At 49.1% G+C, this 27,920-nt stretch overlaps 4 protein-coding genes and 1 long non-coding RNA gene across 13 annotated transcripts in view; 3 read left to right on the top strand and 2 right to left on the bottom strand.

Moving 5' to 3' along the window:
• The window catches only part of MAP4K5 (mitogen-activated protein kinase kinase kinase kinase 5), a 71,588-nt gene extending 67,256 nt beyond the window's left edge, over positions 1-4,332 (top strand). For all 5 annotated transcript variants that reach the window (XM_014936804.1, XM_014936805.1, XM_014936801.1 and 2 more), the window contains one exon: positions 977-4,332. In XM_014936804.1, the coding sequence (XP_014792290.1) occupies positions 977-1,064 (88 nt within the window). In that variant the 3' untranslated portion in view covers positions 1,065-4,332. The remainder of the gene's footprint in view (positions 1-976) is intronic.
• A 1,206-nt stretch (positions 4,333-5,538) lies between these two features.
• On the top strand, positions 5,539-23,356 carry CDKL1 (cyclin-dependent kinase-like 1 (CDC2-related kinase)). 3 transcript variants are annotated; one of them, XM_014936789.1, is made up of 11 exons: positions 5,554-5,626; positions 6,767-6,967; positions 10,725-10,846; positions 13,043-13,115; positions 16,053-16,143; positions 16,914-17,114; positions 20,018-20,100; positions 20,276-20,332; positions 20,674-20,829; positions 21,927-22,127; positions 22,525-23,356. In XM_014936789.1, the coding sequence occupies exons 2-10, from the start codon at positions 6,800-6,802 to the stop codon at positions 22,032-22,034; spliced, it is 1,059 nt and encodes a 352-aa protein (XP_014792275.1). In that variant the 5' UTR covers positions 5,554-5,626; positions 6,767-6,799; the 3' UTR covers positions 22,035-22,127; positions 22,525-23,356. The 3 variants fall into 3 exon arrangements, with proteins under 3 accessions (XP_014792276.1, XP_014792275.1, XP_014792277.1); XM_014936790.1 differs by lacking the exon at positions 6,767-6,967 and having other exon boundaries at positions 5,539-5,827; XM_014936791.1 differs by lacking the exons at positions 5,554-5,626; positions 6,767-6,967 and adding an exon at positions 9,887-10,116.
• A 150-nt stretch (positions 23,357-23,506) lies between these two features.
• On the bottom strand, positions 23,507-24,151 carry LOC106884990. The gene is made up of 2 exons (XR_001411329.1): positions 23,817-24,151; positions 23,507-23,742 (listed from the first exon to the last, which is right to left on the bottom strand). It is a non-coding gene; the product is annotated as an uncharacterized LOC106884990 (long non-coding RNA).
• A 179-nt stretch (positions 24,152-24,330) lies between these two features.
• The window catches only part of ATP5S (ATP synthase, H+ transporting, mitochondrial Fo complex subunit s (factor B)), a 3,775-nt gene continuing 185 nt past the window's right edge, over positions 24,331-27,920 (bottom strand). Inside the window, exons 1-5 of one of the 3 annotated variants that reach the window (XM_014936792.1) lie at positions 27,824-27,914; positions 27,442-27,551; positions 26,196-26,404; positions 25,035-25,206; positions 24,331-24,518 (exon numbers count right to left, since the gene is read on the bottom strand). In XM_014936792.1, the coding sequence (XP_014792278.1) occupies positions 24,404-24,518; positions 25,035-25,206; positions 26,196-26,404; positions 27,442-27,548 (603 nt within the window). In that variant the 5' untranslated portion in view covers positions 27,549-27,551; positions 27,824-27,914 and the 3' untranslated portion in view covers positions 24,331-24,403. Of the gene's footprint in view, positions 24,519-25,034; positions 25,207-26,195; positions 26,405-27,441; positions 27,552-27,790; positions 27,915-27,920 lie in introns of those variants that run through there. The other 2 variants (XM_014936793.1, XM_014936794.1) reach the window with 2 other exon arrangements.
• Positions 27,878-27,920, top strand: part of L2HGDH (L-2-hydroxyglutarate dehydrogenase) — a 15,150-nt gene continuing 15,107 nt past the window's right edge. The window contains exon 1 of the mRNA XM_014936768.1: positions 27,878-27,917. Coding sequence (XP_014792254.1) covers positions 27,878-27,917 — 40 coding nt within the window. The remainder of the gene's footprint in view (positions 27,918-27,920) is intronic.

Here is a 27,920-nt window from a genome sequence, read left to right as displayed (position 1 = left end):
TGGCTCTTCTCAAGAGCTGGGGGACCCTGCACAAGAAACTGCTGAAGACTTTGCCACCTGAGTCACGGAGGACCCACTGTTCGGTCACCGCAGTTGGAATTGAGGATCCTTGGCCCCGCGGAGTCTGGGATCTCAGAAATACACACACAGCACAAGCTCTGGCAGCACAACTTCTGCCTGTTCTCTGTTCTCCCCCCTGGGCACACAGGCAGAGGGAATTTCCTTCCCTGTTACTCCCAGCAGAGCAGGGGGCATTTTAGTGCAAGAATCAGCTTTTGCTGAGGTACGCAGCGGTGCAGATGCCATAAGTATTAGTCCAGGTCAGAGTTAGGTTGATGGTTGGACTCGATGATCATAAAGGTCCCTTCCAACCTGGGCAATTCTATGATTCTATGATTCAAAGACAGGGGTCAGCATGCCAGGACAGGGAGAGACAGGTTTTCCAGGGGAGCCTGCAGGGACGTGATCCAGTAGGACGAAGGCTGAGATGGGGTTGAGCGTTCCCTCCAAACCCATTGGCTGATAAATATTTAGAAGGGAGGAGATCTGTTCAGGTTCGTGGCTGGTGCTTGTCGCAGGGTGTAGGAGGGTTGTGTCCCCCTGCAAGGCTCTGCCTCTGAGAGAACTTCCCAGTGGAAGCAGAGGATGGTGCTTATTTCAAGGTGGAGGATGTCAGCTGGGAAGAGGTTTGCAACACGTGTGTGCCTGTGGTCGAGAGGGGTGGATTGTGGTTCAAGAAGCTGCTTCGAGTCCTCTGTTCCTTGTATATCTCACTTCAGGGCTTTTATCAGAAGCGATGCTGGAAAATGAGGTAACTGATTTAAAGATCTTGGGTATTTTATTCTTTAGGAGAACCTACATCCCTCCGATGGGTATAAATCCGTGAGCAGCAAGTTTCTTCCCCCTCGGTAGTTGGACCACGAGTTTGGTGTTTTGTTGCTGAGGGTTTTGGGTTGTTGTCTGTGTTTCCTTGCAGGGTGGTGGTGCTGGAGAGCAGGCCCACGGAGAACCCCACCGCACACAGCAACCTCTACATCTTGGCTGGACATGAAAATAGTTACTAAAGCACCAGTAACCCCAGGCGAATACGGAGAGCCCGTTTGCCACACCAGGAACCAAGAAGCATTAGGAAAGGCTGTAGGAGCAGGACTGTGACTTTACTCTTTTCTTTTCTTGACACCTTAAATGATGATGATGTTGTTTTCGGGTGGAAATCAATACATTTTTTTTGCAGCTGGGAACAGCTGGTTCTGTCTCTTGCCACTGTGTGGTTGGTTATATCGAGTTTGCTTAATAAAAGCTATGAGATAAATAGCCCTTTACTCATTAGTTGTAGGGAAACAGAGCCTTTAAAAAAAATGTTTTGCAGTAAAGGTGCCATAAACTGTTAAATATTTTACTACCCTTGGATTTTCCTCATCTTCTGTAGATGTAGATATAGTACTGGCTCTTCCCCTGTTTTATACTGAGTCTTATTCTTAATAAAAAAGATTTGTGTAGGAAGTGAAAGTATCTGCAAAGCTTTTCGGTTTTAAATCTGCCATTCAGTATGGCTTTGTACAATAGACTATTTAATCCTTATTTATTAATCTGCTGCTAGAATGGTGTAATGTATCTAACTTTTAGCAAAGGAAGGTTGCAGAGCAGCTTACTTTTTTTTTTTTATAATTGTATAAAGATTTGATTATTCTTTTTTTTTTCTCGTAGGGATGTAGTGCATTATTGAGGGGTATGTTACAATGTTGGTCGATCTTGTAAAAATGCAGTTTTGTACAACAAAGTATTTTGTATTGATTTTTTTTCTGCCTGCAGAATTGCCATAAAAGGGATTTTTCTTATTTCCTAGATGTAGGGTGTGTGTACACAAACTATAATATTGATATCAGACATGTTGCTACCGGGTGGGTGTGGACAATATTCCTGTGTGTGTGTGTGCATGCGTGTTACCTTGACCGGCAGTGTGTATTTTTTATATATATATATATATATTTATATATATATAAAAATGTACAAAATATATATGCTTTATTTTCATAAATTAGGGATAAGCCTCGTGACGTGAAACGGAAATTGTACCCGGCTGTCATCCTTAATGAATGAAAGTATCATGTACCAAACTGCCCATGACGTATAGTTTATTTATACTATTCCAGCGGGGAGCCTATAGCGGTCACTGAGCTTGATGTCACTCAGCCAGCCCTTTGGAAATGGTTAGTGAAATGGTTAATTCCCCAGCTGCCTAGTATAAATAAATATGATAAGAACCAGTATCCTATATTAAAGCTTTCGGTCACTTTTTTTTTTTTTTCCCCCACCTTTCCCTATTTTGTCACCTGCATTTTTCTTCCTCTTTTTATTTCACCATTAAAGAGTCGCATCGGTTCCTTTTGTCTTCCTCATTAATTAAAATTCTTGAGGTACCATTAAATATAAATATAGACTGACTACAGGATAGCGTCTGGTTTTACTACCTCACCTTAACCTGCCAGCTTTGTTGTAAGGAAACACAGTCCGTAGATACAGAAGCAGCTCGTAAACATTCAAATTAAGGATTTTTGAAATGAAATCCTGCCGTGTATTGGATTTCTGTGATCTGCTGCCCGAGGAAAGGCAGGTTTAGAAGCTTCAAAGATGGTTTTAGTAAAGCGGTTAAAGGTAAGTGTGTGACAAGGGAGAGATGGAGTGGTTTGATCTGAACTCGCCACCCGAGGAGCGCCAGGTTTGTCTGCTCCAGGCATCAGGCTACGCCATCCATAATTTAACAGGGACGGCGTTAACCGGGGCCACGTGGTGACTCGGGAACGTCTGCCCCTTCCTGGGGGACAGCCAGAGTTTTAGGGAATGTCTGCCCCTTCCTGGGGACAGCCAGAGTTTTAGCTCCGTCGGAAGGTCCAGGGTGGAAAAACATAGAGCTGCACGCAGTTTAGCATTTTACCCACTTAGCATTGTCATTCAAAATTCATTTTTGTTATTGACTTGATAATTAAGTCAAGCTTTTCAGTTCTGAAACTGCATCAAAGTTTAATAAATAGTGAGTGTACAGATAAAAATTTAAAAATCCATCCACAGCAGCTATCATTGGACCAGTATTAAAAGAGGGACATGTAATTTTTGTGTTTTAAAGAAATCAAGTTCTCTAGTGCTGAAAATGACATCTTCATAGGTAACAGTGATTAACCCTCAAATGCTGTAACTCCTCCTCTCCAAAGACTTTAAAACAAAAATGAAGACAAGTGAAGCACCAGGTGTAGATGCTGTAGAGCAAACGCTTTCACGTAATTTACCTCATTCACCGCAAATATCATTTTGGCATCGTCTTTGAAAACATTTAGAGATCTCTAAAGGACTAGAGAAATCTGGATAAAATATGAATATTTATGGGGAATAACTGGAGTAAATAACTGTCAGGCCATGACACCGTCATGCAAAAGTAACGAACTGAAAGTGCTTTTTTCTTTGAATGACATGAATGACTGGTGATTTGCTGAATTTATAAAAAAGAATCTGGGACAGTCCTCATTTAATCAAACCTCCTTTTTTTTTTAGCTGTTAAGGCATTTCTGATGGCATATTCTGAAATGCTTTGTCCGGTCTGGTTTTATAGACAGTGGCATTTTTTTCTGCATGATTTGCAAGATGCTATTTCCTCATGTGCAACCTCCCTCGTTACCCTCAGCGGAGCGTGGCGGAAGGGATTTGCATGTTTCCTAGCTGAACCCGGCCAGTCTCGGTGACTCTTGACTCCTGTAATTTGTAATTGTTAGACTGTTTTTAAGTTAATCTGGTATTTTTCTGTCTCTTTGTATGGTTTTGTGCCGTTTCAACCAGGATTGAGAAAGCTGTGTGCGTGGGTTGGGAGTTTATGAAGCGAAAAGCTTGCTCGCCCCCTCATTACTCTTTTGACAGATATCAAAGTGTTAATTATTTGATGCACGAGGTTCATGTATTCAACTTGAAAGCCTTAAAGGAGGCTCCCGGTGCTCTTTGAAGTACAGGCAGGATTTGAAGAGCGGCCTGTAGATTAATCTCGTTGGATTTCCTAACCAAATTCATTGTGATGGAAAAAAATAAAGCACACGACTGTACTTGTGATGACATCTCTTTAGAAGATTAAAAAGGTACAACGCCTCAGCGAGCCATTGAACGAAAAGGCCAAGACTGGGAGACTTTCTGAAATGTACTTTTTACCTTGTTTTAGCCATTAGATTGTAACTGAGACTCTAACTGCACTCGCGTCCAGTTTGTGTAACTAGGCTTTTTGTTCGACGTAAATTCCTGTTGCGGTTCATTTCAGTCCATGCCAAATAAACTCTGCTTTATTTGATACCTGGATGTGGTGTGGTGGACACGTTACTGGGGACACTACCTTCTCCAAAGAAGTAAATCGGTCTCTGGGTTTTATGGCAGTTATTGGGAAGGGCCTGATCCAGGGCTGGCCGCTCTCCTCGATCCTACAGCCTGTCTGGGAGCACGGACAGGAGGAAAGGGAGGTCTGGAGATAGCACAGGAATGAGAAATTGGAATAGCAGCAGCAAACTCTTTGCAGCTTTGTGCTGCTCCAGCATAGCCCTTCTGTTGGTCGCCTGGAGTCACCACAGAACCACTCGTGAGTTGGCTGGCTTGACAACCAGAGGCTGCCTTCCTCGTTAATCAGGTGGCTTCCTCGTTAATCAAGCAGAGAGCAAGGTGGCTGGTGGGCTTTAAATGAAGGTCTCTTAGAAAGCATGAACGTGTTATACAAGCCTTACCCTCGCGCATTGGCCACCTATGTACTGCTGGTGGTTCAGCCCTTGGTCCATCTGCACCCCAGATCTTCAGGGATGCGCTGAGGTGGAGAGAAAAGGGGAGTTGTGAATGTGCCTTTGGACCACACAAAGAACCACCAGTTACTGGTAAAGGAAAGCTGAGGTTTGGGGCGGAAGGGCAGCTGTGGGAGAGCATCTCTCCTTGTCACTGGAGCTGGAGAAGGCTCCAGGGAGACCTTGGAGCCCTTTCCTGTCCCTCAAGGGGCTCCAGGAGAGATGGGGAGGGACTCTGGATCAGGGAGGGGAGCCATAGGACAAGGGGGAAGGGTTTTAAGCTGAAAGAGGGGAGATTGAGATGAGATCTGGGGAAGAACTTCCTCGCTGTGAGGGTGGTGAAAGCAGCTGTGGCTGCCCCACCCCTGGTTCAAGGCCAGGTTGGAGGGGTCTTGGAGCCACCTGGTGTGGTGGGAGGTGTCCCTGCCCAGGGCAGGGGGTGGGACGAGGTGGTACATAAGGTCCCTTCCACCTCCAACCATCAAATGCAGCATCTACCAGGTGTAGAAAACAGACCCCCCGTGGAAAAGCCAAGGGCTGGAGAGGGGCAAAGACAACATGGCGCCGCGGGGCGCACAGGCCCGGGGGGGGCCCCGAGGGGTGCGTGTGGCCCCGGGAGAGGCCGTGGGTCCCCCCTTCCCTCACCGGGGGCCGCCCCGGCTGGGTTGGGTGTCCCCCGGGGCGGGCCCTCCTCCTCCGCCCCGGGGAGGGCGCTCCCCTCAGCGTCCCGGCGACCGAGCCTGGCAAAGGCCGTCCCCCGCCGGGGACTCCCCCCGCGAGGGCCCGCCGGAGCCGCGGGGTGGCGGAGGCCGGCGCCGGGCTGTGAGGCGAGGGAGCCGCGGCGGGGCGGCCCCGCGGCCATGGAGCGGTACGAGAAGCTGGGCAAGGTCGGGGAGGGCTCCTACGGCGTCGTCTTCAAGTGCCGCAACAAGGACACCGGCCAGATCGTGGCCATTAAGAAGTTCCTGGAGTCGGAGGAGGACCCGGTGATCAGGAAGATCGCCCTGCGGGAGATCCGCATGCTGAAGGTGGGCGGCCCCCCCGGCTCCCCGCTCGGCGCCGGCTCTGCCCCGCCATTGCCAGCCCGGAGCCGCGGCCGGGAGGGGGGGGAATGGGGAGCCCTGAGGGGGCGTGAGGGAGGGAGCGGGGCATGGGGCGTCGTGAGGGGGGAACGCGAGGAGATGGGGCAGGGGGGCATCCGTGAGGAGATGGGGTGTCATGAGGAGGGAAAGGGAGGACTCGGGGTGTGAGGGCAGCCGTGAGGAGCTGGGGCATGAGGGATGAGATGGGGCATCATGAGAGGGGAAGCGAGGAGATGGGACATGAGGGCAGCCATGAGGACATGGGGTGCTGTGAGGGGGGAAGCAAGGAGACAGGGTGTGATGGCAGCCGTCAGGAGATGGGATGTCATGAGTGGGGAGATGGGGCGTGAGGGCAGCCTTCAGGAGATGGGATGTCATGAGTGGGGAGATGGGGCGTCAGGGAGCGGTGCATAGAGTGCCCCAATCGGTCAGTTTCTCTGGGAGAAAGCTGGTGAAAGTCCTACCCCTTTGGCTGGGGCTGGACTTGCCTGGGGATGGAGGTGATCCTCGGCAGCCCAGGCTGTCACGCTTTGGTGCAGGTGGGGGCTGAGGCATGGCAAGGTCCAGGAGCCTACCGACTTCTGCGTGGGTGGTGGAGGAACATCAAATGAGCCATCCCCGTGCCTTCTAGAGAGGGATTGATCCAGTCTCTGTCCCCCATGGAGTCAGTGATGTCAGCACAGGCACAGCTCTGCCCTTAGTGTGTGGTTGGTACCACCTGTAGCCCCAGCCCTCTCTGCACCCAGGAGATTCCCCCAGAGACAAGGACTGTTGGAGCTGGTGTGGAGCTTATGAGGAAGAAAATGGCAGGAGGTGTGGGACAGCCGTGGGGCACAGCTCTCCTGGCTCCCTGCTTTATAAATCTGGCCGGCGCCGGGCTGTGAGGCGAGGGAGCCGCGGCGGGGCGGCCCCGCGGCCATGGAGCGGTACGAGAAGCTGGGCAAGGTCGGGGAGGGCTCCTACGGCGTCGTCTTCAAGTGCCGCAACAAGGACACCGGCCAGATCGTGGCCATTAAGAAGTTCCTGGAGTCGGAGGAGGACCCGGTGATCAGGAAGATCGCCCTGCGGGAGATCCGCATGCTGAAGGTGGGCGGCCCCCCCGGCTCCCCGCTCGGCGCCGGCTCTGCCCCGCCATTGCCAGCCCGGAGCCGCGGCCGGGAGGGGGGGGAATGGGGAGCCCTGAGGGGGCGTGAGGGAGGGAGCGGGGCATGGGGCGTCGTGAGGGGGGAACGCGAGGAGATGGGGCAGGGGGGCATCCGTGAGGAGATGGGGTGTCATGAGGAGGGAAAGGGAGGACTCGGGGTGTGAGGGCAGCCGTGAGGAGCTGGGGCATGAGGGATGAGATGGGGCATCATGAGAGGGGAAGCGAGGAGATGGGACATGAGGGCAGCCATGAGGACATGGGGTGCTGTGAGGGGGGAAGCAAGGAGACAGGGTGTGATGGCAGCCGTCAGGAGATGGGATGTCATGAGTGGGGAGATGGGGCGTGAGGGCAGCCTTCAGGAGATGGGATGTCATGAGTGGGGAGATGGGGCGTCAGGGAGCGGTGCATAGAGTGCCCCAATCGGTCAGTTTCTCTGGGAGAAAGCTGGTGAAAGTCCTACCCCTTTGGCTGGGGCTGGACTTGCCTGGGGATGGAGGTGATCCTCGGCAGCCCAGGCTGTCACGCTTTGGTGCAGGTGGGGGCTGAGGCATGGCAAGGTCCAGGAGCCTACCGACTTCTGCGTGGGTGGTGGAGGAACATCAAATGAGCCATCCCCGTGCCTTCTAGAGAGGGATTGATCCAGTCTCTGTCCCCCATGGAGTCAGTGATGTCAGCACAGGCACAGCTCTGCCCTTAGTGTGTGGTTGGTACCACCTGTAGCCCCAGCCCTCTCTGCACCCAGGAGATTCCCCCAGAGACAAGGACTGTTGGAGCTGGTGTGGAGCTTATGAGGAAGAAAATGGCAGGAGGTGTGGGACAGCCGTGGGGCACAGCTCTCCTGGCTCCCTGCTTTATAAATCTGCCCTAGCTCCTCCTTGAAATGCCCTGAGACTTCGGTTTGGGGGATCCACAGTGTCAGAGCTTGCCGTGCAGGTGGGATCCAGCCAAATATTGAATGCTGGGGTGTGTAGGCTCAGAGGTGTTTGCAGGTGGAAGTGAACCACCTGTGAACCACGGCAACACCTTGTCTTTGCTGGTCCTTTCATGGCTTCTGAGAGCTCATCCTCACATAGAAATGTGTCACTCATTCAGCCTCTGTGCTTGTTTTCCTGCTGAAATAAAAGCATGGGAACGTTTGCTCTGAGTCACAGCCCAGGTTCCATCAAGCCTGCAAAAATGAGGAGAAACCCAGGAGAAAGAGGGAAAGGATGGGGTAAGGTTTCCTTTCACACACCCAGCTTCTGGGCAAAGTTTCTAGTGTTAGAGGTTGTACCCGTTGCTTTGTGTTTAGCAGACACTCGTAGACTGTTGGGAGCTTGTCCCATCTCGTTTTGAACTGGTGTGTTCATTTGGTCTCCATAGTTTCCTGAGGCAGCGAGTGGTGCCACAGCTTTAGGAATGTGTTGTGTGAAAAAATATTTCCTTTTATTTGTTATAAACTTGCTGCTGGGTGATGGCACACAGTACCCTCACTTGTGTGTTCCAAGAAGTGGAGAGAGTTGTTCCCTTTTTGCTTTCTCCAGGATGCTCATGATTTTATACACCTCCAGCATCTCCCCATCTTCACCTTTCTCTTTTTCCATACAGAAGAGCTGTAGCTTTAAAACACTAAACTGATTAAAGAGCCATATTAACAGCATGTTGGTTTATTATAAATTTTAAAATAATGGCTTTCAATAGGACTCCTTTTAACAAGAAACATGCCATTCGGATTAGACACAGTAGACAGTCAATGATTTGGGATTTTGGAGTTAACAAAACCCTACAGAAATCTGCAGAGAAAGATGGTCAGTTTTAAATAAAACTTCTTTCCCCAAATTCTTAGTCCCTTGGTCTCTGATTTCTGTGTGATGTTCCCAGACTTCGCTGCCTGCTGGTGTTTGCGGAGCAGCAGTTGGGACTCCTTGCACCCAGTGTTCATTTCCATTACCTTAAGTAAGAGTTTTAGTAAACAATGCTGGAGATGCATTAAGATTTAAATGATTAATTACAGATCTGAAAGGGAATATAATCATTGCAGAAGTCCCTTGTAATGTAAATGCACCATCCTGAAGGGTCCAAAGCCGGCAGCGCTGCAGCTAGAGCCACAGCAGGATCTGTGTCACGGCGCTGTTGATTTTAACAAGTGCAGACCTGCTTGACTCTCTTTTCAATTTTTTTCTCTGTAAATAGTAACAGGTTGTTGTTTGTTTGTTTGTTGAGGTATTTCCTGGCTCGGGCAGCAACTAAGTGTTTGTCAGAGATGAAGCAAGATTGTGTTTCACCAGCAAAAAATGTAGGGCCAGATAAATTATTATTCTATGTGGCAAATACCTTGTAGACAAAGGGCTTTTTATGGCCAGGAGCCATGGGAGGTGGGGTGGGAGAGCAGGGCGGTGGGCAGGGTCTTGAAACACCCTGCGTGATCCCGATTCCATAGGAAAGGCTGGGAATCTGTGAAAACAGAGGGAATCTGTGTGTAAATCCATCAGTGCATGCTCTTTCCAGAAGGGTGTTGTCTCCCCAACCTTCCCGTGGAGGCTGGCAGGGTTTTTAGCTCTGAAATTGTATTTTTCACTCGCTTTCTTTGCAATGTCAAGCTGTGTTTGTATATTAAACAGAATTTAATCCTTATCATCTTAGCACGGGAGCATTTATAACTTTCAGATGGCCATGCAGGACCTCTGGCCTGTGTGCAGAAGGTGACACGTGGCCTTGTCACCCAAGCAGGGGGGGCAGGCAGGGGAAACCCATCCCCTGTGCTGCCAGCAACAGGCCATCAATAGCCTTGGAAACTGCTCTCTGAAATGCCACGCTGCCAGACAGGGAGGTTGTTAGGGTCACTGGCAGATTTACAGTGGCTTTGTGTGCACGTCTGCCTGCGCAAGAGACACTGGCCCCGTGCACCTGACTGCAAGCAGAGGGGATGGTGCCATCAGTTGTCTGAAAAGAAATAACATTCCTGAGTTGGGTCTGGCTCTTCTTTGTTTCCTTTTTCAGAACACTGTGTTGTGCCCCTTGGTTCAAGCCCTCTCCCAGCCCTCCCCCAAAACGTGGGCAAGAGAATAGGAAATGAGAAGCTCCAGTAATGTCCAGTCTCAGCTCTTGCAGGGTATGTTGGAATAACCCTGCTGTGCTCGGGCTTCACATGTGGTGAGAAGCTGTCTGAGCTCCCTGGGAGAGGAGGCCTTGGTGTGAGCACATGGAGTGGATGGAGAGGAAGAGGAAGAAGCAGCAGTAAAAATTCTCCAAATTAACCCGTCTGGATTCTTACAATAAGTTGACCAAGCTGAGACCATGTGCTTTACTTATGCTTCTCAGAGGAGGTCTTGGTTTCTCCTAGATGTGTGTTTGCCTGCTACAGGCTCTTACCACGTGTGATTTCCCAAGCTGTTCTCCAGGGAGAGCTGCTTCTCATTGTGGTCCAGTCTGAAGTTGGATGTGTACAATGAAAGGCGCTGCCCGAATAACTGTGGGCTCGGTGGTGAATTCTTTATCTATGAGTATCTTCTCTAAGAGGCACTCACCAAAGCCAAACTGACTTGTTGCCCACGGTCAGTTCCTAAAATAACTGAGCTGCTTCTCCACATCGTGCTCTGCTTGTATAAAAGGTTTCAGCTCAAGGAATTGAGACCCTTGTGGGTAAAAGCACTATCCCCCCCACACCTTTCTCCTGCTCCCCCTGCAGTGACTAACCAGGCTGTGTGTTGTGTGTTACAGCAACTGAAACACCCCAACCTGGTGAACCTGCTGGAAGTGTTCAGGAGGAAGAGGAGGCTGCATCTGGTCTTCGAATACTGCGACCACACCGTCCTCCACGAGCTGGACAAGCACCCCCGGGGGTGAGTGGCCTGTCTCTCACTGGGAGCTTTGAGCACAGGGAGGTGAGGGGTTGCCTGTGTTGTTGCTGCTCTGTGGAGTTTTCAGAGGAATTTCATTAATTACGGGAGAGGTTTCTCAGCCCAGTGGCCAGGACTTGCTCTGTTACTGTGGTTTAGCGATGACGTCCAAAAGAATTGTGTATGAGCCTGCACGGTGCTGCTCACCAAGGAGACTGGAGCACTGAGCCTGAGCATTTGGGTGATCTTTGGATGGCTCAGAGCAAACCTGAGTGGCTTGGGAGCAGCTTGCATCTTGCCAAGAAGAGGTTAGGGCTGCTGGGGGGGCAGACAGGGGAGCTGTGAGCCCCCAGCTCCCCTTCCTGCTGTTCTCCTGGTGTGTTGCACATCACTGACTGGCCAGAGTCACCAGGAGCTGTGCCTGCACCTCTCTGCCCAGCCCCAGCTCAGATACCCTCTTCTTCAAACAGGAGTTTGCACCAGGTGTGAGCTACACGGGCAGAAGGAGCACTCTCCAGGAGAGGGTTTGTTCTTTTGGCACATTATAAATGACACTCCCACTGAATACATTGTCCCTAATTATTCACAGGGACTTGGTGCTGTGGAAATGCTAAGCAGAAGTTCATAAATCATTTTACAGGCCTTGGAGCTAAATGAATTGCCTGCAGGAGACTAATTGGGGGTTGAGTAAACAAGAGCCTGTTGTTCTCCTTCTCCCTGATGTGGAGCTCTGGAAGGAGAATGGAGCAGGCTGATGGCAAATGGCTTTGTGAGCTGGTGAGCAGCTTTCACCCCAGTTTGAACCTGTTCACCTGGAATCTGAAGAGAGGATGGATAACCCTCTGAAGAAAATACTTCATGTTTGCTTTCCATTCATCACAACAACGCCAGTGTGAATGAAAGCAAAGCCTGGTTGCACGCTCTGCGTTTGATCTTTGCTACTGCAGATGGTCAAGTTCTTTTTTGGTCAGGGTTAAGATGGGTGGGCACACGCCTCTTTGCACCTTGTTTCCAGGTCATTTGACCAACTTCATCCCCTTTGTCAGGCTGTCAGTGTGACATCATTCTAGGCTGTTCCTGCAAGGGACCTCTGGCACTGCAACAGCCATCTCAGCACAAGACTTTCAGTGCTGACAGCAGAAGGTGCCTTAAAGAAAAAGCCAGGCTTCCTGCTTATTGCTTTGGTTTAGGTTTTGGCTTTTTTTTTTTTTTTCTTTATGATGAATCAGAAGCTTTTCAGCATTAAACACTTGAAATAAAAATGGATTTGAGCTTGAAAGTGCCAAACCTGTCACCTAGGCCTTTCCTGGGGTTGGTGAAGACCGTTACAGACAGCCAAGGAAGTTTAAGAACTGTTGCACAGCAACTGAAAGACAGGAGAGGGGGCTGGATCTTTAACAGGTTTTCTTTCTCTGAAGTGTTTCCCAGCTGTCAGAGGAAAGGGGAGGAGATGCAAACCAAAGAGCTTTATACTCTTGTGGGAACATCATTCCCTGTCCCATTTTGGTCACCTCTGGACAATCAATGACATGACAGCATTTAAAGTCAGAGTATGCATCTGTACCTTGGGTACTCCATCACCTCCAGCTCTCTGAGCAGCTGCAGAGGTGGAAATGCCTGCTGGCATCTCAGGAGGATTGCCAGGAACCGTGGATGATAAACACAGCCACAAGGTGGGATTTGACATGGACTTGCACACACTGATGTGTGGTCACCAGTTGGTGAGGCCTCGTGCTGGCTGTGAGTGAGAGGTACCATACACTCTGACGTGCTATGAGCTGCCATCAGTCCTTCTATCTTGATGCATTGACTGGATTTGGAAGTGATGTCAATGTTCCTTTTGATACTCCTGTGATGTTTGGAGTGTAACCTCACAGGAGAGGATTCCATGGTGCAGGCTCAGCCTCAGCTCTGAGACATGGGAAGAGGTATGAACAGCCTCCACCATTAACAGCCCAGAGTGACAGGTTTCCTGCAGTGGAAGATCAACAAACTGAGGGTTATTACATATTTCTCCTAAGTCATTTTAGCAAGAAAATGCACCTAGTGTTTTTTCTCTGAGTTTCCTGACTTGGTCCCCTATGGTTTTGCTCAGAGATCCCTGTACAACGTTAGCACTCAAAGGTCTCCTCTTCCTTTTTCCTGTAACAGTGAAGTTATTTCTAATGACCAAAATAAAAATGTGCTTTTTTAAAATAGGGTGCCGGAGCATCTAGTGAAGAGCATAACCTGGCAGACCCTCCAAGCTGTGAACTTCTGCCACAAACACAATGTAAGTCCCCTGAACAGCACTAACGATCGCTGGGTCGTGGCCCTTGGAGAAGAAGGTTCTTTTGCCGTTTTCTTGAGTAAGACCTTTCATGGGACAAAGTCAGATGAAATTTCCTGTTTTCAACAGGAAACATGTATCTGAAATACTAGTGTATACCCACAACAGCTGCATTTACGGTCCCTTGGGTGTGCTGTCAAGGAATGATTTGCACTAATGACCTTAGATGAACTTCCAGCTGAACAGGATTATATCGTTGTGTGTTCCCTGTGCCCCGCGTTACAGCAGACGTTCAGAAAACTGGTGTAACATCTAATCAGCTGAGCAAACTGCTGCTGATTTCACAGAAAATCCTTGTGTTGATAGTCATGGGCACTGAATTGTGACACCGAGTTAAAAGGTTTCAAAAATTAGATACAGTAAACCAGTTTTACAGCCCCTTCTCTGCTTTCTGGAGGGAGACGCGAGTTGAGCACATGACACATTTTGTAGAAAGCAGTGGGATGTGTTAAGAGGGAAGGAAAGGGGCCTTTTGGAGAAGCTCTTTAAGCAGAGTTAGCTCTAATTGTCTTTGTTTATCTGCCAGTGGTTGAGATTTAAGAGAGGGCAGGAGATTGCTCTGGAGTGGGTGTTTTGTCTTTGCTGGGAGAATTATGTCCAGCTGAGCCACAGGAACTTGGCCATGGGGCTGTCCCGCTTCCAGGATTTGTTGTTTTGCTTCTGTTTTCTGTTCCCCCTCTCAGTCTGCAAGATTTAATGGAGTTTTAAAGCAGAGGGAACAATGAGGTGCTGCAGTTTGACCTGCTGTAGATCACAGGTAATGAGGTTTTATGCAGCTGTGCTTTTTGGAACTCCATGACGCTGCTTTAACAAGCAGCATTTCAGTCCTCAGGAAGAGGCACAATAATTTACCACCAGCTTAGCTAGGAAAAGTCCAAGGTGTTTGCGCTGAGGCAATGGTAGGGGAGAGACAACATGAGCTAGACCCTGGTGATTGCAGTAGAGCACACCTTCCATATATAGGCAGAAGAAATGAAGGTATTGGCTAGTTTGATCAGCAGAAACTCTTTGCCAAGCCCAAATTCAATTGGTGTGAACCTTCAGCAACCAGGGTGACCTCCCAGGAATCACAGAGTTGCTGATGTTGGAAGAGACCCCTGGAGATCACCTAGTCCAGCCCTCCCACTCAACTGAGTCGCCTAGAGCAGGTCACTCAGAAGCTTTTCCATCCAGGGTTTGAATATCTCCCAAGGATGAAGGCTCCACAAACTCTCTGGACAACCTGTTTGGGTGTTTGGCCACCCTCACAGTAAAAAAAAAAAAAATAATTTGCGAATCACAGAGTTGCTGATGTTGGAAGAGACCCCTGGAGATCACCTAGTCCAGCCCTCCCACTCAACTGAGTCGCCTAGAGCAGGTCACTCAGAAGCTTTTCCATCCAGGGTTTGAATATCTCCCAAGGATGAAGGCTCCACAAACTCTCTGGACAACCTGTTTGGGTGTTTGGCCACCCTCACAGTAAAAAAAAAAAAAAAAAAAATTATGTTTAAATGGAATTTCCTGTGTGTTCAGTTTGTGCCCATTGCCTCTGGTCCTTTCACTGGACACCACTGGGCAGAGCCTGTGTCAAGTGAGTTTGCCCATTGCCTCTGGTCCTTTCACTGGACAACACTGGGCAGAGCCTGTGTCGAGTGAGTTGCATTTGCAGAGGGTCAAGTGTCGTGGTTTTGACCAGACTGACCAACCAGAAAGACAGATGGCCCCTCCCTCCTTCCCCACTGTCGTGGTTTTGACCAGATTGACCAACCATAAAGACAGATGGTCCCTCCCTCCTTCCCCCCTCTAAGGAAGAGAGAGGAGAGGAAGAGATAAAAGAGATTTATGAGTTTAGAAAAAACTAAACTACTTTAATGAAAATATAAATAAATAACGAAATAATAAATAAGGAAAAAAAGAAAAAAGTATGCAGTATATACAAAACCATCTGAAAAGAAAAAAGTATGCAGTATATACAAAACCATCTGAAGCTCCCAGGATGATCATCACATCACCAGCAGGCACAGGGATAGTCCCAGGCTGGACTCGGTGATGGACAGGAGCCAGATTCTGGATGTGGAGTCAGGAACGCTCGGATCAGGATCAAAGGCAGATGAACAGACAGGGTCCTCCTCAGACTTTGGCCATTGAAAGAAGAGAGTTGACCCTTTGATCCCTCAGCTTTTACACTGAGCATGATGCCAATGGGATGGAATACCCTGTTGCTCAGGTTTGGGTCACCTGTGCTGTCTGTTCCTCCCTACAGGTGGGACCCTCTACGCTTTTCCGCTTCCAACCTTCTAATAGGGACCCCTCTACACTTTTCCGCTTCCAACCTTCTAATGGAGCAAATAAGAAATTTGCCCAACCTTGGTTGTTACAGCAATAAGTATAAGCAGGGGCCTCTCTGCACACCATCCCTTGGTATAATCAGGTCTTACCACTGTGAGAGTGAACAGTTTCTGCACAATATGCTGTTAATTTCAGAGTTTAGTTAGTTAGAAGAGGCCCAGCTAAAAAAGTAAAATAACTGAACAAAAAATTAGTTCTGTTTTACCTCAAACCAGGACAGTAGGTTAACAGCAATCCTTGCTGTGCGAACCTGGCTCCTCCTGCCAGCTGCTTCCCAGTTGGTGTCCAAGTGACAGAGAGCTCTGCAGCTGGAGCTGGGCGCCTGCACGGTGTCTCATCCCAAAGGTGAGGTACAGGTGGGGAAAGTGTCCTGCCCAGCAGGACAGTGGCTTTTCCTGCTGTTAAGAAATCCTTTCATCTTCTCTTTCAGCAGGAGTGATTGCCTGGTTAACATTCACAGTGTGCCAGGGCTGTGTGGCTGAATTAAGAGGTCCTTTATCTGAGGGCCAGGTTAAATACTTGCTTCTAACTTTGTTTTTTTTCTTTTTCCAGTGCATCCACCGAGATGTAAAGCCAGAAAACATCCTGATAACAAAGCACTCGGTCATCAAACTTTGTGACTTTGGATTTGCTCGCATCCTGAGTGAGTGACTTGCTAATTAAACAGATTGTTAACACATGAAGGCTCAAATGAAGCGTAGGATCAGGCTTTCAAACACCAGTAGAGACTCGCTTTTTTTTTGATGCACTTGTCAGTCATCCTGTATAAAGGCTGGCAGGTTTTCACAGAGAAGCTCTGCTAAAAGCTGGGGAGAGATCCCTAAAGAGCTTAGAGGGAGATGGCCCAGGCTCTACGATGCCAAGTCCCTCAGTAAAAAACAAACTCCATCTGAGCTCCCGCTGGTGGTGCTGGCCGTGGTGGGTGGACATCAGCCTTGGGCATCTTGGACCTGCCAGCCCTTGCTTATGCAATGCTGGAGACACAGCTGGAGTTCCCTGGCAGGAGGAGCCCCTCTGGCAGAAAGCTCTGTCTCTACAAACAATGGCTTCACATTTTCCGATGTAAATAAACCCCTTAATCTGTTTGGTTGGTGGTTGTTTTTTTTTTTTTAGCTCTTGTTCAGACAAATCACGTGGGCTTTGAGAAGTGACCACTGGCTGGTGCAAGGCCCTGCTGTGGAGCTCTGCATATTTTCATTCATTTGGAGAAAAATATGGGCTTGACTTTTGCCAAATATTTCGTGCTTCCAAAGTTGGGTTCTGCTAGTGGCCAGTGACTCATGCTGTTCCTGTAGCTATTGCCTGCCCAGGAGCTGCCCCAACATGTGTAACAACTGATGGCAGCTGGTCTGCATCATTCTGATCTCACATTCCTCTCTGTTTCTCTCCTTCCTGACCGTGACCCTGACCCAGCTGGCCCGAGTGACTATTACACAGACTACGTGGCTACCAGGTGGTACCGCTCCCCGGAGCTACTTGTGGGGGACACGCAGTACGGCCCCCCCGTGGATGTGTGGGCCATAGGCTGTGTCTTCGCAGAGCTGCTCTCCGGGGTGCCCCTGTGGCCTGGCAAGTCTGATGTTGACCAGCTGTACCTCATCCGGAGAACCCTGGGTAAGTGTCCCCTCCCCTGGTGGATCCCATGCCTTTGGCAGGGCTAGAGTTTGCCCAGGAGGAGTGTCCTCTGTGGTGGGAATTGGGATTAGCCAGGAGGTGAATTTACCCAGGTGAATTTTATCTCTCCATTAGTAGGCATTGGCTAATTGGAGGTGTTGCTCCTCTCAAAAGAGAAGGGCAACGGAGCTGGTGAGGGGTCTGGAGCACAAGTCTTGTGAGGAGCGGCACCATCCCTGGAGGTGTTCAAAAGACGGGTTGATATAGTGCTGGGAGGTATGGTTTAGTAATGATGTTCCTTGTTTGTTGTGTGGGTGTCTATTTTTGTCAGTAGGTTGATGGTTGGACAAGATAATCTTTAAGGTCCCTTCCAACCTAGAAGATTCTGTGATTCTGTGTTCAGCCTGGAGAAAAGGAGGCTGAGGGGAGACCTTCTGGCTCTCTCTAACTCCCTGAAAGGAGGGTGTAGCCAGGGGGGGTCGGTCTCTTCTCCCAAGGAACAGGCGATGGGTCAAGAGGAAATGGCCTCAAGTTGCACCAGGGGAGGTTCAGATTGGAGATTAGGAAAGATGTTTACACTGAAAGGGTTATTAAGCCTTAGAATGGGCTGCCCAGGGAAGTGGTTGAGGCACCATCCCTGGAGGTATTTAAAAGTTGGGTTGACACAGTGCTTAGAGACATGGTTTAGTGATGGTTTTTATCAGAGTCAGGTTGATGGTTGGACTGGATGATCTTAAAGGTCCCTTCCAACCTGGACAATTCTATGATTCTATAAAAAGGGAGCTGGGTTTTCCTGGCATGATTTAGACGTGCTCGTCTTGTTCAGAGATGGTGGAGTTGGAGTAACAGATGCTGCTTCGGGTCCTGGCAGGATCTGGGGAAACAAAGTTGGCATCCAGGGGTGGAATTGGTTTCAGCTTGTGTGAGCCAGTGGTGCTGGGCTGTGGGTAAAAGGCTCCCAAGGGGCAGGGCCCAGATTTGGAACAGAGGTTAAATAAAAGAACCGTTATCCACGTAACACTTAAATTAATCCAATCTCACTGATTCTATTTGATCCTGGTATCTAGCATCTGACTTCTTGGGAGGAGAGGAACAATCCCCCACTTTCAATTAAAACTTGTTGGAATGAACTGAGAATTGTAATTTTTACTGAGCAGTGTATAGAACTGTAGAGGTGAGGAATGGCTTTAAACAGATAAGCTCCTTAGCTAGAAAAATAGTTACGTATCAAGTGCTTCATCCTCCAGAATACATTGATGCCAGCGTTAGGTGAGTTATAATTTATTTTTAATGACAGGGTTTCAGGCAGAGGAAATTCCCTTTTGATCCAGGTGATGGACTGAGGGAGTGTTTGCAGGGAAAAGCTCCTTGCTCAAAGCTCTGTAATGACAGGGTTTGGCTTTTCTGCCAGCTCTTTTTTGTTACGGATTTGATTTTAACACTTTTGCTTGCTCTGAGCTGCTCTAAGCTTCAGAAAAGGGCCATGAAGCCGCACTGGGGAAAAACGAGAGCGTGTTCCTGTTGGCGCTGCATTTCAGCTCCTTTCCATACAACATCTGCAGGAGGGTACAAAAAGAATTTCACCTACTATGAGTTAAATCTTAGTGAAGCCAGGACACTCCTGGTTGGCCTGTCCCCTCCCAGCAGCTGGAGAAGAGAAGACAGGAGGGTTTTATGCAGACAGGCTGCCATTTGGGAACCCTTTGGAGATGCTGAAACGTGGCATCAGCGTGGAGAGCAGGCCAGCAGAGCCCTGCTCGCCCCCTCCAGCAGAGCATGCTGTGTGGCCACCTCCAAAACAAACTGTGGCTCCTGCCAGTCACTCACCAGAGCCCAGCGTGAGCAGGGGAATCAGCTGCTGAGCCCATCCCAACGCTTTGGGAAGGATCTGGGGGCTGGAGCTCAGTGCTGGGGCAGGGCTGGGGTTTGGGATCCTGGTTGGTGTTTGCACAGCACCCTCTAGCTCTGGTGCTGGGACACGTCCCACCCTGGGGCAGGGCTGGGGTTTGGGATCCTGGTCGGTGTTTGCAGAGCACCCTCTAGCTCTGGTGCTGGGACTCATCCACTCTGCTCTTGAGTTTGGCCAGTGCCTTGTGGAGGTGCTGGTGCTGGCACAGGGTAGATGTGTTTGTGCACCTCAGTGCCTTGCCCACCTTGTTCCCTGGTGTTCTATTCACTGAATTTCACTGAATTTTAGAGTTGGAAGGGACCATAGAGATCATCTAGTCCAACTCCCCTGCTGAAGCAGGATTGCCTAGAGCTAGAGCATGTTACTCAGGAGCATCCAGGCGGGTCTTGAAAATCTCCAAGGAAGGGGACTCCACACCCTCCCTGGGCAGCCTGTTCCAGGGCTCTGTCACCCTCACTGTGAAGAAGTTTCTCCTCATATTTGAGTGGAACCTCTTATGTTCCAACTTGTGCCCCGCAGGGGTCTTTTTGCCAGTGGACATCCAAATTTGCAGTTACCCAGATACCACAGTGATAGGATCTAGGCATTTGGCACAGGGACATAGACAGCAATTTTTCAAGGCCCCCAGCTATAGCAGCCACAGTTGGTAAGAGCCGCTCAGCTGCACAGCACAGAGCCTGGAAGAGGCTGGGTTCTCCTGCTCCAGAAACTGCTGAGTTTCTTGGAGGTATTTACAGCGTGAGGCCCTGGGCAGCTGTGACCGTGGGCAGCTGGAGCTGTGTGGCACAGTCACACGGCTGTGGGACCACTGGTGTCCTCGATGGACGTTAGTTTGCACAAAAACCTGTTTCATCAGCTCCCTTGGTGGTACTCCATCTCGTTAGGTGTTCTCTCGATGGCGTCAGCATTGTTTGAGGGTATCAACTTGTTTAATCCAGGCACTGTAAAAACAGGCAATTAATCCTATTTTCTTTATTTTTATTCTTGGTCAAAGGGGACCTCATTCCCAGGCACCAGCAAGTGTTCAGCACCAACCAGTTCTTCAGCGGGGTGAGAATTCCAGACCCAGAGAGCATGGTAAGAGCTTCCTCCAGACACGCTTCTCAGTAGCACCAGGCAGGTCCCCTCTGAGCACACCCAGTGAGGTGCAGGCCACGTTGCTGGGGAAAGCTGGTTCTCTGTACCCTGATGGATGAAAAGCTTGCTAATATGATGACACTCACACTTTTTATTTTTTTCATTTTCCCTCCAGGAGCCGTTAGAAATGAAATTCCCTGGTATTTCCTACTCTGCTTTAGCTCTCATGAAGGTAAGGAAACCACAGCCAGGGGAGGAGCTCTGTGCTGCAACTTGGCAAATGTTTTGCTTCTCAGCTGGTAAATGCTCTGAGAGTTGGCCACTGAATTATCGGACATTCATCGAAAAGTCGAGTTGGAAGGGATTTGGAGAGGATTTTTAATCCACTCATCTTTACCACGGAGGGGGAAGATATTATTAAGATGCAGGGAATGGAAACAGTGAGAATGGAGACGTTAAAAAGCCAAAGATAAACTCATGTATCTGTGCAAATACTCGGCTGTGGTGTCACTGGAATTGGGCAGACCCGTTTAATGAGTGTTTTGTGTGATCCTGTGCTTCATCTTTTCCCAGGGGTGCCTTCGGATGGACCCTGCCGAGAGGCAGACGTGTGAGCAGCTGCTGCAGCATCCCTATTTTGACAGCATCAGGGAGGCAGCGGATCTGGGGAAAGAACATGAGAAAACGGCTCGGAAACCAGCGAGGCTGACGCGGAAGCACGTGGCAGGGGTGAGGTTGTCCTTGTAGTATTTAATGTTTGGTGCCTGAGGAGGGGGCTGGGTCTGTGTGGGCTCCCAGGAGATGATGGGGACTCACACTGGCAGGTCACGGGGAGAGAGCTCCTGACTTGGACTGGTCTTAATTTTAGGCTGAGGAGAAAATGCAGCTCCTGGCTGAGGGGTAACTGAGCTCAGCACTGCCGCTCCAGTGAGTCACTGGGGTCAGCACTGGGCTGGTGACAGGCAGGGAAGTTGGAGCTGCAGGATGGAGAATCACAGAAACAGAATCACAGAATGGTTTGGGTTGGAAGGGACCTTAAAGATCATCATCCAGTGCCACCCCCTGCCCTGGGCAGGGACACCTCCCACCACACCAGGTTGCTCCAAGCCCCATCCAACCTGGCCTTGAACCCCTCCAGGGATGGGGCAGCCACAGCTTCTCTGGGCAACCTGGGCCAGGCTCTCACCACCCTCACATCAAAGAATTTCTTACTCATATCTAATCAAATCTCCCCTCATTCAGTTTAAAACCCTTCCCCTCGTCCTGTGGTTCCACTCCCTCATCAAGAGTCCTCCCCAGCTTTCCTGGAGCCCCTTGAGGGACTGGAAGGGGCTCCAAGGACTCCCTGGAGCCTTCTCTTCTCCAGGCTGTACACCCCCAACTCTCTCAGCCCCCCCTCCCAGCAGAGGGGCTCCAGCCCTCCCAGCATCTCCATGGCCTCCTCTGGCCCCGCTCCAGCAGCTCCATGTCCTTTCTGTGATGTCTATGCTACCACACAGAAATCCCTGGGCCAAGCTGCCTCTTCCATTTCTACAACAAAGGATCTAACAGTGATGTTTTACTTGCTCTGGGTGACTGGGAGAAACACCTTTGATGAACTGGTTTGGTTGCAGCCCAGTTGTCATTTGAAAAGTACAGGGTTACAGAATCAATAGTTTTGTAACTTAGATTCCTTATTGAAAAAAAAACAAAACACGTGCTTTGTTCCCATTTCAAACAAACCTTTAGTACAGGGTTACAGAATCAATAGTTTTGTAGCTTATATACCTTATTGAAAAAAACAAAACATGTGCTTTGTTCCCGTTTCAAACAAACCTTCCCTTCAGTTGCAGTACCTGCCTCAGCTGACCAGCAGTAACGTCCTGCCAGCTCTGGACCCCAAGAAGTACTGCTGCAAAACCAGGAAGTCAAACTACCACTTCCCCAACATCTAACTGGACGGCAGGTTAAAAACTATTTATTGCTCAAACTTCAAGTCATTCCGAATTTATAAAAGGAGGATATGTGGTGGAAAACTAAATTAATACATGTTATGATTCATACAGAGCAGCTCAAACTTCAAGTCATTCCGAATTTATAAGAGGAGGATATGTGGTGGAAAACCTAAATTAATACGTGTTATGATTCATACAGAGCGATCAATAGTTTTGTAACTTAGATTCCTTATTGAAAAAAAAACAAAACACGTGCTTTGTTCCCATTTCAAACAAACCTTTCCTTCAGTTGCAGTACCTGCCTCAGCTGACCAGCAGTAACGTCCTGCCAGCTCTGGACCCCAAGAAGTACTGCTGCAAAACCAGGAAGTCAAACTACCACTTCCCCAACATCTAACTGGACGGCAGGTTAAAAACTATTTATTGCTCAAACTTCAAGTCATTCCGAATTTATAAAAGGAGGATATGTGGTGGAAAACTAAATTAATACATGTTATGATTCATACAGAGCACTCTGTAACGTACCCTGGGTCAGTAATGGAAGGAACGTGATGCACAGGGAGAACTCCAGGCTCCTGTTAGTCAATGTTCTGTGTGCGAAGGAAAAATACACTTGTTTTGCTTCAATTTGTGATTGTGGACCGGTTCGTGATCGATTGTGTACTGGTTCAGGATTGCTGCCCCCCAGTATGTACAGTGTGAATGTGAAAACTCCTGCCCATCCATCCACCTGTATTTCACCCTTGGCAGAAGAACTACAGCCTTGCCAAATCCATCCCGTCCCGCTGTGCCCGGGGAGCGGTGCTGCTTCGGGACGGGGAGAGTCCCCCAGCCCACGAGGAACCCCACACCTTTGTGGAGCCAAACCTGGCGAGAGGTGACCAAACTGCCCAGGTTGGTTCCACACCCGCAGGAACAGCCCTGCTTGAAGCTTTGTCTGTCTCACACCCTGCATTTATAGCCCCAAAAGTATTGGTATCGAGTTAGACTTCACGGAGGGCCCAACAGGGCAGCCTTACCAGGAGGGGAACACTTTAATAGGAAAACCCGTTGTTGCTTTAGTCTTTTCAGAGTTTCTCCTGCCCGCTTCTTCCTTTCATGATGAGGTTGTTTCTTGCTGTTTCTGTCAATAGTGGCCTCTTGCCCGTAGTGTTAGAGAAACTGTATTTCTCAAAAATAATTAATGAATATAATTTATAACGTTGGCCGGACACAGGCAGGAATCCTACCTAAGCACGTGTGTTAGAACGATTCGTGGGTTTTGTGTGATCTCAGGCTGTAACACTGTGGTGATTTTTGAATAAAAGAACTGTAGCTTGTTTTTCCAGTTTGCTGGATCTGTTTTACTGCGTAGATTTGGCACGGAACGTGCCCTTTCTACTTGAAACCTAGAGCAAAAACGTTTCCTTTTCCCAGTACTGTTCTGTGTCAAAGCTGTAGATCACTCCGTTTAAAACACGGAAACGTCGGGGAAAGGGTGAAGAGCAGAAAAAAGGCCCAAAAGCCATTTTATTAAATTGTCATCCACCAACTGGGTGAGATTCTCCGAGTAAATGGCTCGACACCACGCGGCAAACATGCCCAACGCTGCCTTTTCACAACACTCCCAGTCTTCCCACTGTCGTTTTGCACGAGAATTTCTATGCGATAAAATAGGTGAAAACTCCTAATTGACGTATTAACAGCTTCCTATAAAACCAGGAAAAACCTGACTACACACAGAAACCTACCTCCTTCGCTGTTGTGGATTTACCATACGCTTCCTATAAAACCAGGAAAAACCTGACTACGCACAGAAACCTACCTCCTTCGCTGTTGATTTACCATACAGTTTAAGTTTAATAAATAATTTGCATAATTTGTCAAAAGATCCAGCTTTTAAGGCTGGATTGGGAGATCCGGGCTCATTTCCATACCTGGAAATACAGCAGCGTCTACAACTTAATTTATGCAACACCCAATAAATACTGTGAAGTCAAATACATCTTGATTATGCGCTGGGGTGTTTATTCCAAATCCAGCTCCAGCTCGAGGTTGGGCAGCGCCTGCTGAAGGACGTGAGCAGTAGTTTCTTTCTCTCTTATTCCAGGGAGGTCACTCAGATACAAATATTCCAGGTTCCTATAAATATTTAAAAAGAAAAAGTCAGCAACCACTGTTTTAACTGGTGACACAGAAATTAGATGACGGATAGTTTAAGTTTAATAAATAATTTGCATAATTTGTCAAAAGATCCAGCTTTTAAGGCTGGATTGGGAGATCCGGGCTCATTTCCATACCTGGAAATACAGCAGCGTCTACAACTTAATTTATGCAACACCCAATAAATACTGTGAAGTCAAATACATCTTGATTATGCGCTGGGGTGTTTATTCCAAATCCAGCTCCAGCTCGAGGTTGGGCAGCGCCTGCTGAAGGACGTGAGCAGTAGTTTCTTTCTCTCTTATTCCAGGGAGGTCACTCAGATACAAATATTCCAGGTTCCTATAAATATTTAAAAAGAAAAAGTCAGCAACCACTGTTTTAACTGGTGACACAGAAATTAGATGACGGATTATTCCACCACAGCTGTTTTGAGAATTTTAAAAGGTAACTAACTGGTTCTAACGGAAGTTTGTCCTTTCTGAAGTGGGTGCTTAAGGTTTTTTGCTCACCGTAAGCTCAGTCCCTCTGCACAGCTTAAAGCCCTGCCCCGAGACCTTTATGGCCAGAGGGAGCAGTGTGAGGTGTAGAAGGACAATAAATGTGAGAGGACACTGGTGTCCTCAGCTGCACAGCTCCCTGACACCAGCCTTAAGGCTGATTAATATGTTATTTCACATATTTTGACACCGCCTTCAGCCACTCTGGAAGAAACATGTCCTGCTGTGGCAGTGCCACCCCTGGTGGGTCCCCAAACCCAGCCATCCCACGGGACAGCCCAGGAACAGTCAGATTTCAGCCCTTCCAGCCAATGGGAGGGGGTGACAGGAGCCAGGAGAGCTCAGAAGCTCAAGGTACCTCAGCTTGTGAAGCGCCACGATGCCTCTGTCTGTGACATTCCCACAGGAAATGATCTGCAGCTGGAGGAGGCTCTTCTGCAGGTTCTTCGTCTCGCTGAGCCTCTGCAGACACTCGTCCTGTATGTAAATACACTTCTGCAGCTTGATCTCCGTAACGTGTTCGAGACCATCTGGAAAGACAAAAAACGAGTATTTGCTCCAGAATTGCAGGCACAGCCTGTACTGGTTGGTAAGTTCTCAATTTAGTAGCTGCCACCAAGTTAAGTTCTCACTCTCTGCCTCCAAACCCACACAGCAACAGGCTCCTCTGCGCAGTGGGGCCATAACACACAACAAAGCTCCAAACAATCCCTTTACAGTGCTTCAAAAACATGAAAACTCCAGGGTTTGTACCCTTTTGGTGAGATTCTAAGAGCTTTGACGTGGGCAAGTAACAAAAAAAAAATAAATCTGTATACAAGTTTGGGAGATAAACAATGGCTGTGAATTAGGAACACAATAACACAGAAAATTGCAGCTCCCCTGCCAATAAAAACATAAAATGATCTGTTTCCTGTCGTGGTTTGTGTTATTCAAAGGAGACCTGAAACTTTTTAAATCTCCTTTTTTTTTGGTATGAAACTGAGAGGTTGCTTTTTTTTGTTTCTTCCTTTGAAGGCTTCAGTGACACCAAAACCATCACTTGGTTTAGAAAAAAAAGAAAGAATATTTAAAGTACTTAACTATGAACTCAGAGAAAAAGCGAATCTTTGTCGCCCTTCCTTAGTGCTACCATCACTTCAGGTAAGGGCTGATGAAGTTCTCCCATCTCTTCCTGCTTCACACCACACCCCCTGCAAAATCTTAGCAACTGCTGAATATTTGTAGAGCCATTTTAATGAAAAAAAGAAGTGTTCAAAGCCAGGTTGGAGGGGGCTTGGAGCAACCTGGTCTGGTGGGAGGTGTCCCTGCCCAGGGCAGGGGGTGGGATTGGATGGTCTTTAAGGTCCCTTCCAACCCAAACCATTCTATGAAAAAAGACGACTTCAAAAGATTTCTCTAAATCTTACTAAGGAATGGGAAAATGACTCGGTTATTCATATTTTGGTGCAACTGAAAGAACTAAGAGCATTCATGATAATCTTTGCCCAGATTTGGGTACCAGCGGTGTCTACGTTACCCAAATAGTCAAATCCTCTGTACATGATGCAGGAGTCCGTGGCGTTAATTGCTTCTATCTTGTATTTCTCCAGGGGGCCGGTGGGGAGGCCGTTGTAGTCCTGCTGCCACTTGTCGTAGCCTCGATAGCGCACCAGGGCACCGCAGCGCAGCAGCCACTCCGAGGCCGCCCTGTCGGGGCCCACGGCCTGGATGCGCTCGTAGTCCACCCTGCCCAGAAACAGCAGTCACACCCTCTCCCAAACCCAGAGGATTTATTGTCTTTACCACAACACAACACATACCTGCTCATCAGCATTGATGAGATGTCGCAAAAGCAAGAATGGGATTGACTGGGATTATTTGGATCGTGCTGGTTCATAATCAGTCTGGCCTGAGGGGTTTTTTTTAACTTGTTTAAATGGCAGATGCTTTTGGTAGAAAGAGAAAGAATACAAATGCAACTTGGCTTAACCCTTCTAACTGTTTGTTTCCTTCCAGGTCTGTAAGGAGAGATAAAAAACGCCTTTCTCTGCCCAGAGTAAGGCTTTACAATTGCAAATCTGTCTCCCAAACACTTATTATATAGAAACATCTCATTGCCTGACACACGGATGTCATTGCTAAAGCCTTTTTTCCTCAACAACCACAATTTTTCAATAAGATGCACTTCAGCCATTAGTTAAAATCCTTGGAAAAGGATTCAGGATGAGAGTATCCTTAGCCTGGTGAGGAATACGGAGACAGAAGACGAGACCTGGAGGAAACTGGTGTCTGGTTGAGCTTCCAGCCCCCTGACAGTGAGCAGCTACACCCTGCAACCCTTCCAAAGAGTTTCACAGAGGCTTTCTCTCTCTAAAAGTAAACGTGAAACCCTGGTGTGGCTGAATCCCACTGGAAAGGATGGGTTGGTCAGATGCTTTTCTGAGTAAGGAATGGGAGCGTGGCCGTGCTGGTGGCTTAAATGCAGCCGGGAGGCAAAGGAGGAGCGGCGTTTTGGGAGACACTCTGCAACGGCCTCAGGGATGGGAGCAAAGCCCACACCTTCCTCCAAAGGGGACACCTTTGTCACTGGAAACGGGCAAGGAATGACCCCTGCGAAGCATCCACATGCAGTCTTGAGGGGAAGATAAGCACTGACAATAGAAAATATAATCGAAAAACTTCTCTCCACCCCTGGGACATAACGCTCCCTGCTTCACAAACCGTGGCGTGGATCCGTGGGGCCCGTTACTGGACTTAAACTGTGGACACCGAACCACTCTTACTTGTTGAAGACGGCGTTCAGCCATCCCCAGAAGCGTCTGCAGGTGCCCGGCGGCGGCACCTTGCCCAGGCTGCGCACCGGCTGCGCCAGTTTCCCCCACAGCACCATGTTCTCGAAGGAAAGGAGAGAGAGGGAGATGTTATTCGGGCTGATCGACGGCAGGACGGGCGGCCCGGCCCGACCCGGCCCTCCACTCCGGGCCTAGCCCGCTCCCTCAGCCCAGCAGGCGGGCGGGCTGACGGGGGAAGCCCCGGGGATCAGCGCCCTGAGGGGAGGCCCCGCCGCCACCTCGGGGCTCGCCCCGCCGCCTCCCACCCGGGATCCCCTCCCGTTTGGCTGCCCCCAGGCACCGAGCAGACGAAAGGGTCCGGCCCGGCCCTCACCGCGGAGCGGGCCCGGAGGAGGAGCCCGTCCCGCCGTGTATCACCGCCCCCAAGATGGCGGCGGCGGCGCTGCGGCGGCAGCAGCGGGCGGCGGGCA

This window comes from Calidris pugnax, unplaced genomic scaffold, assembly GCF_001431845.1.
Source record: "Calidris pugnax isolate Ruff unplaced genomic scaffold, ASM143184v1 scaffold10, whole genome shotgun sequence".
In the NCBI taxonomy this organism is placed as follows: domain Eukaryota; kingdom Metazoa; phylum Chordata; class Aves; order Charadriiformes; family Scolopacidae; genus Calidris; species Calidris pugnax.
The sequence above is the reverse complement of the archived record's forward strand: the minus strand, read 5'-3'. Positions and strand labels throughout refer to the sequence as shown.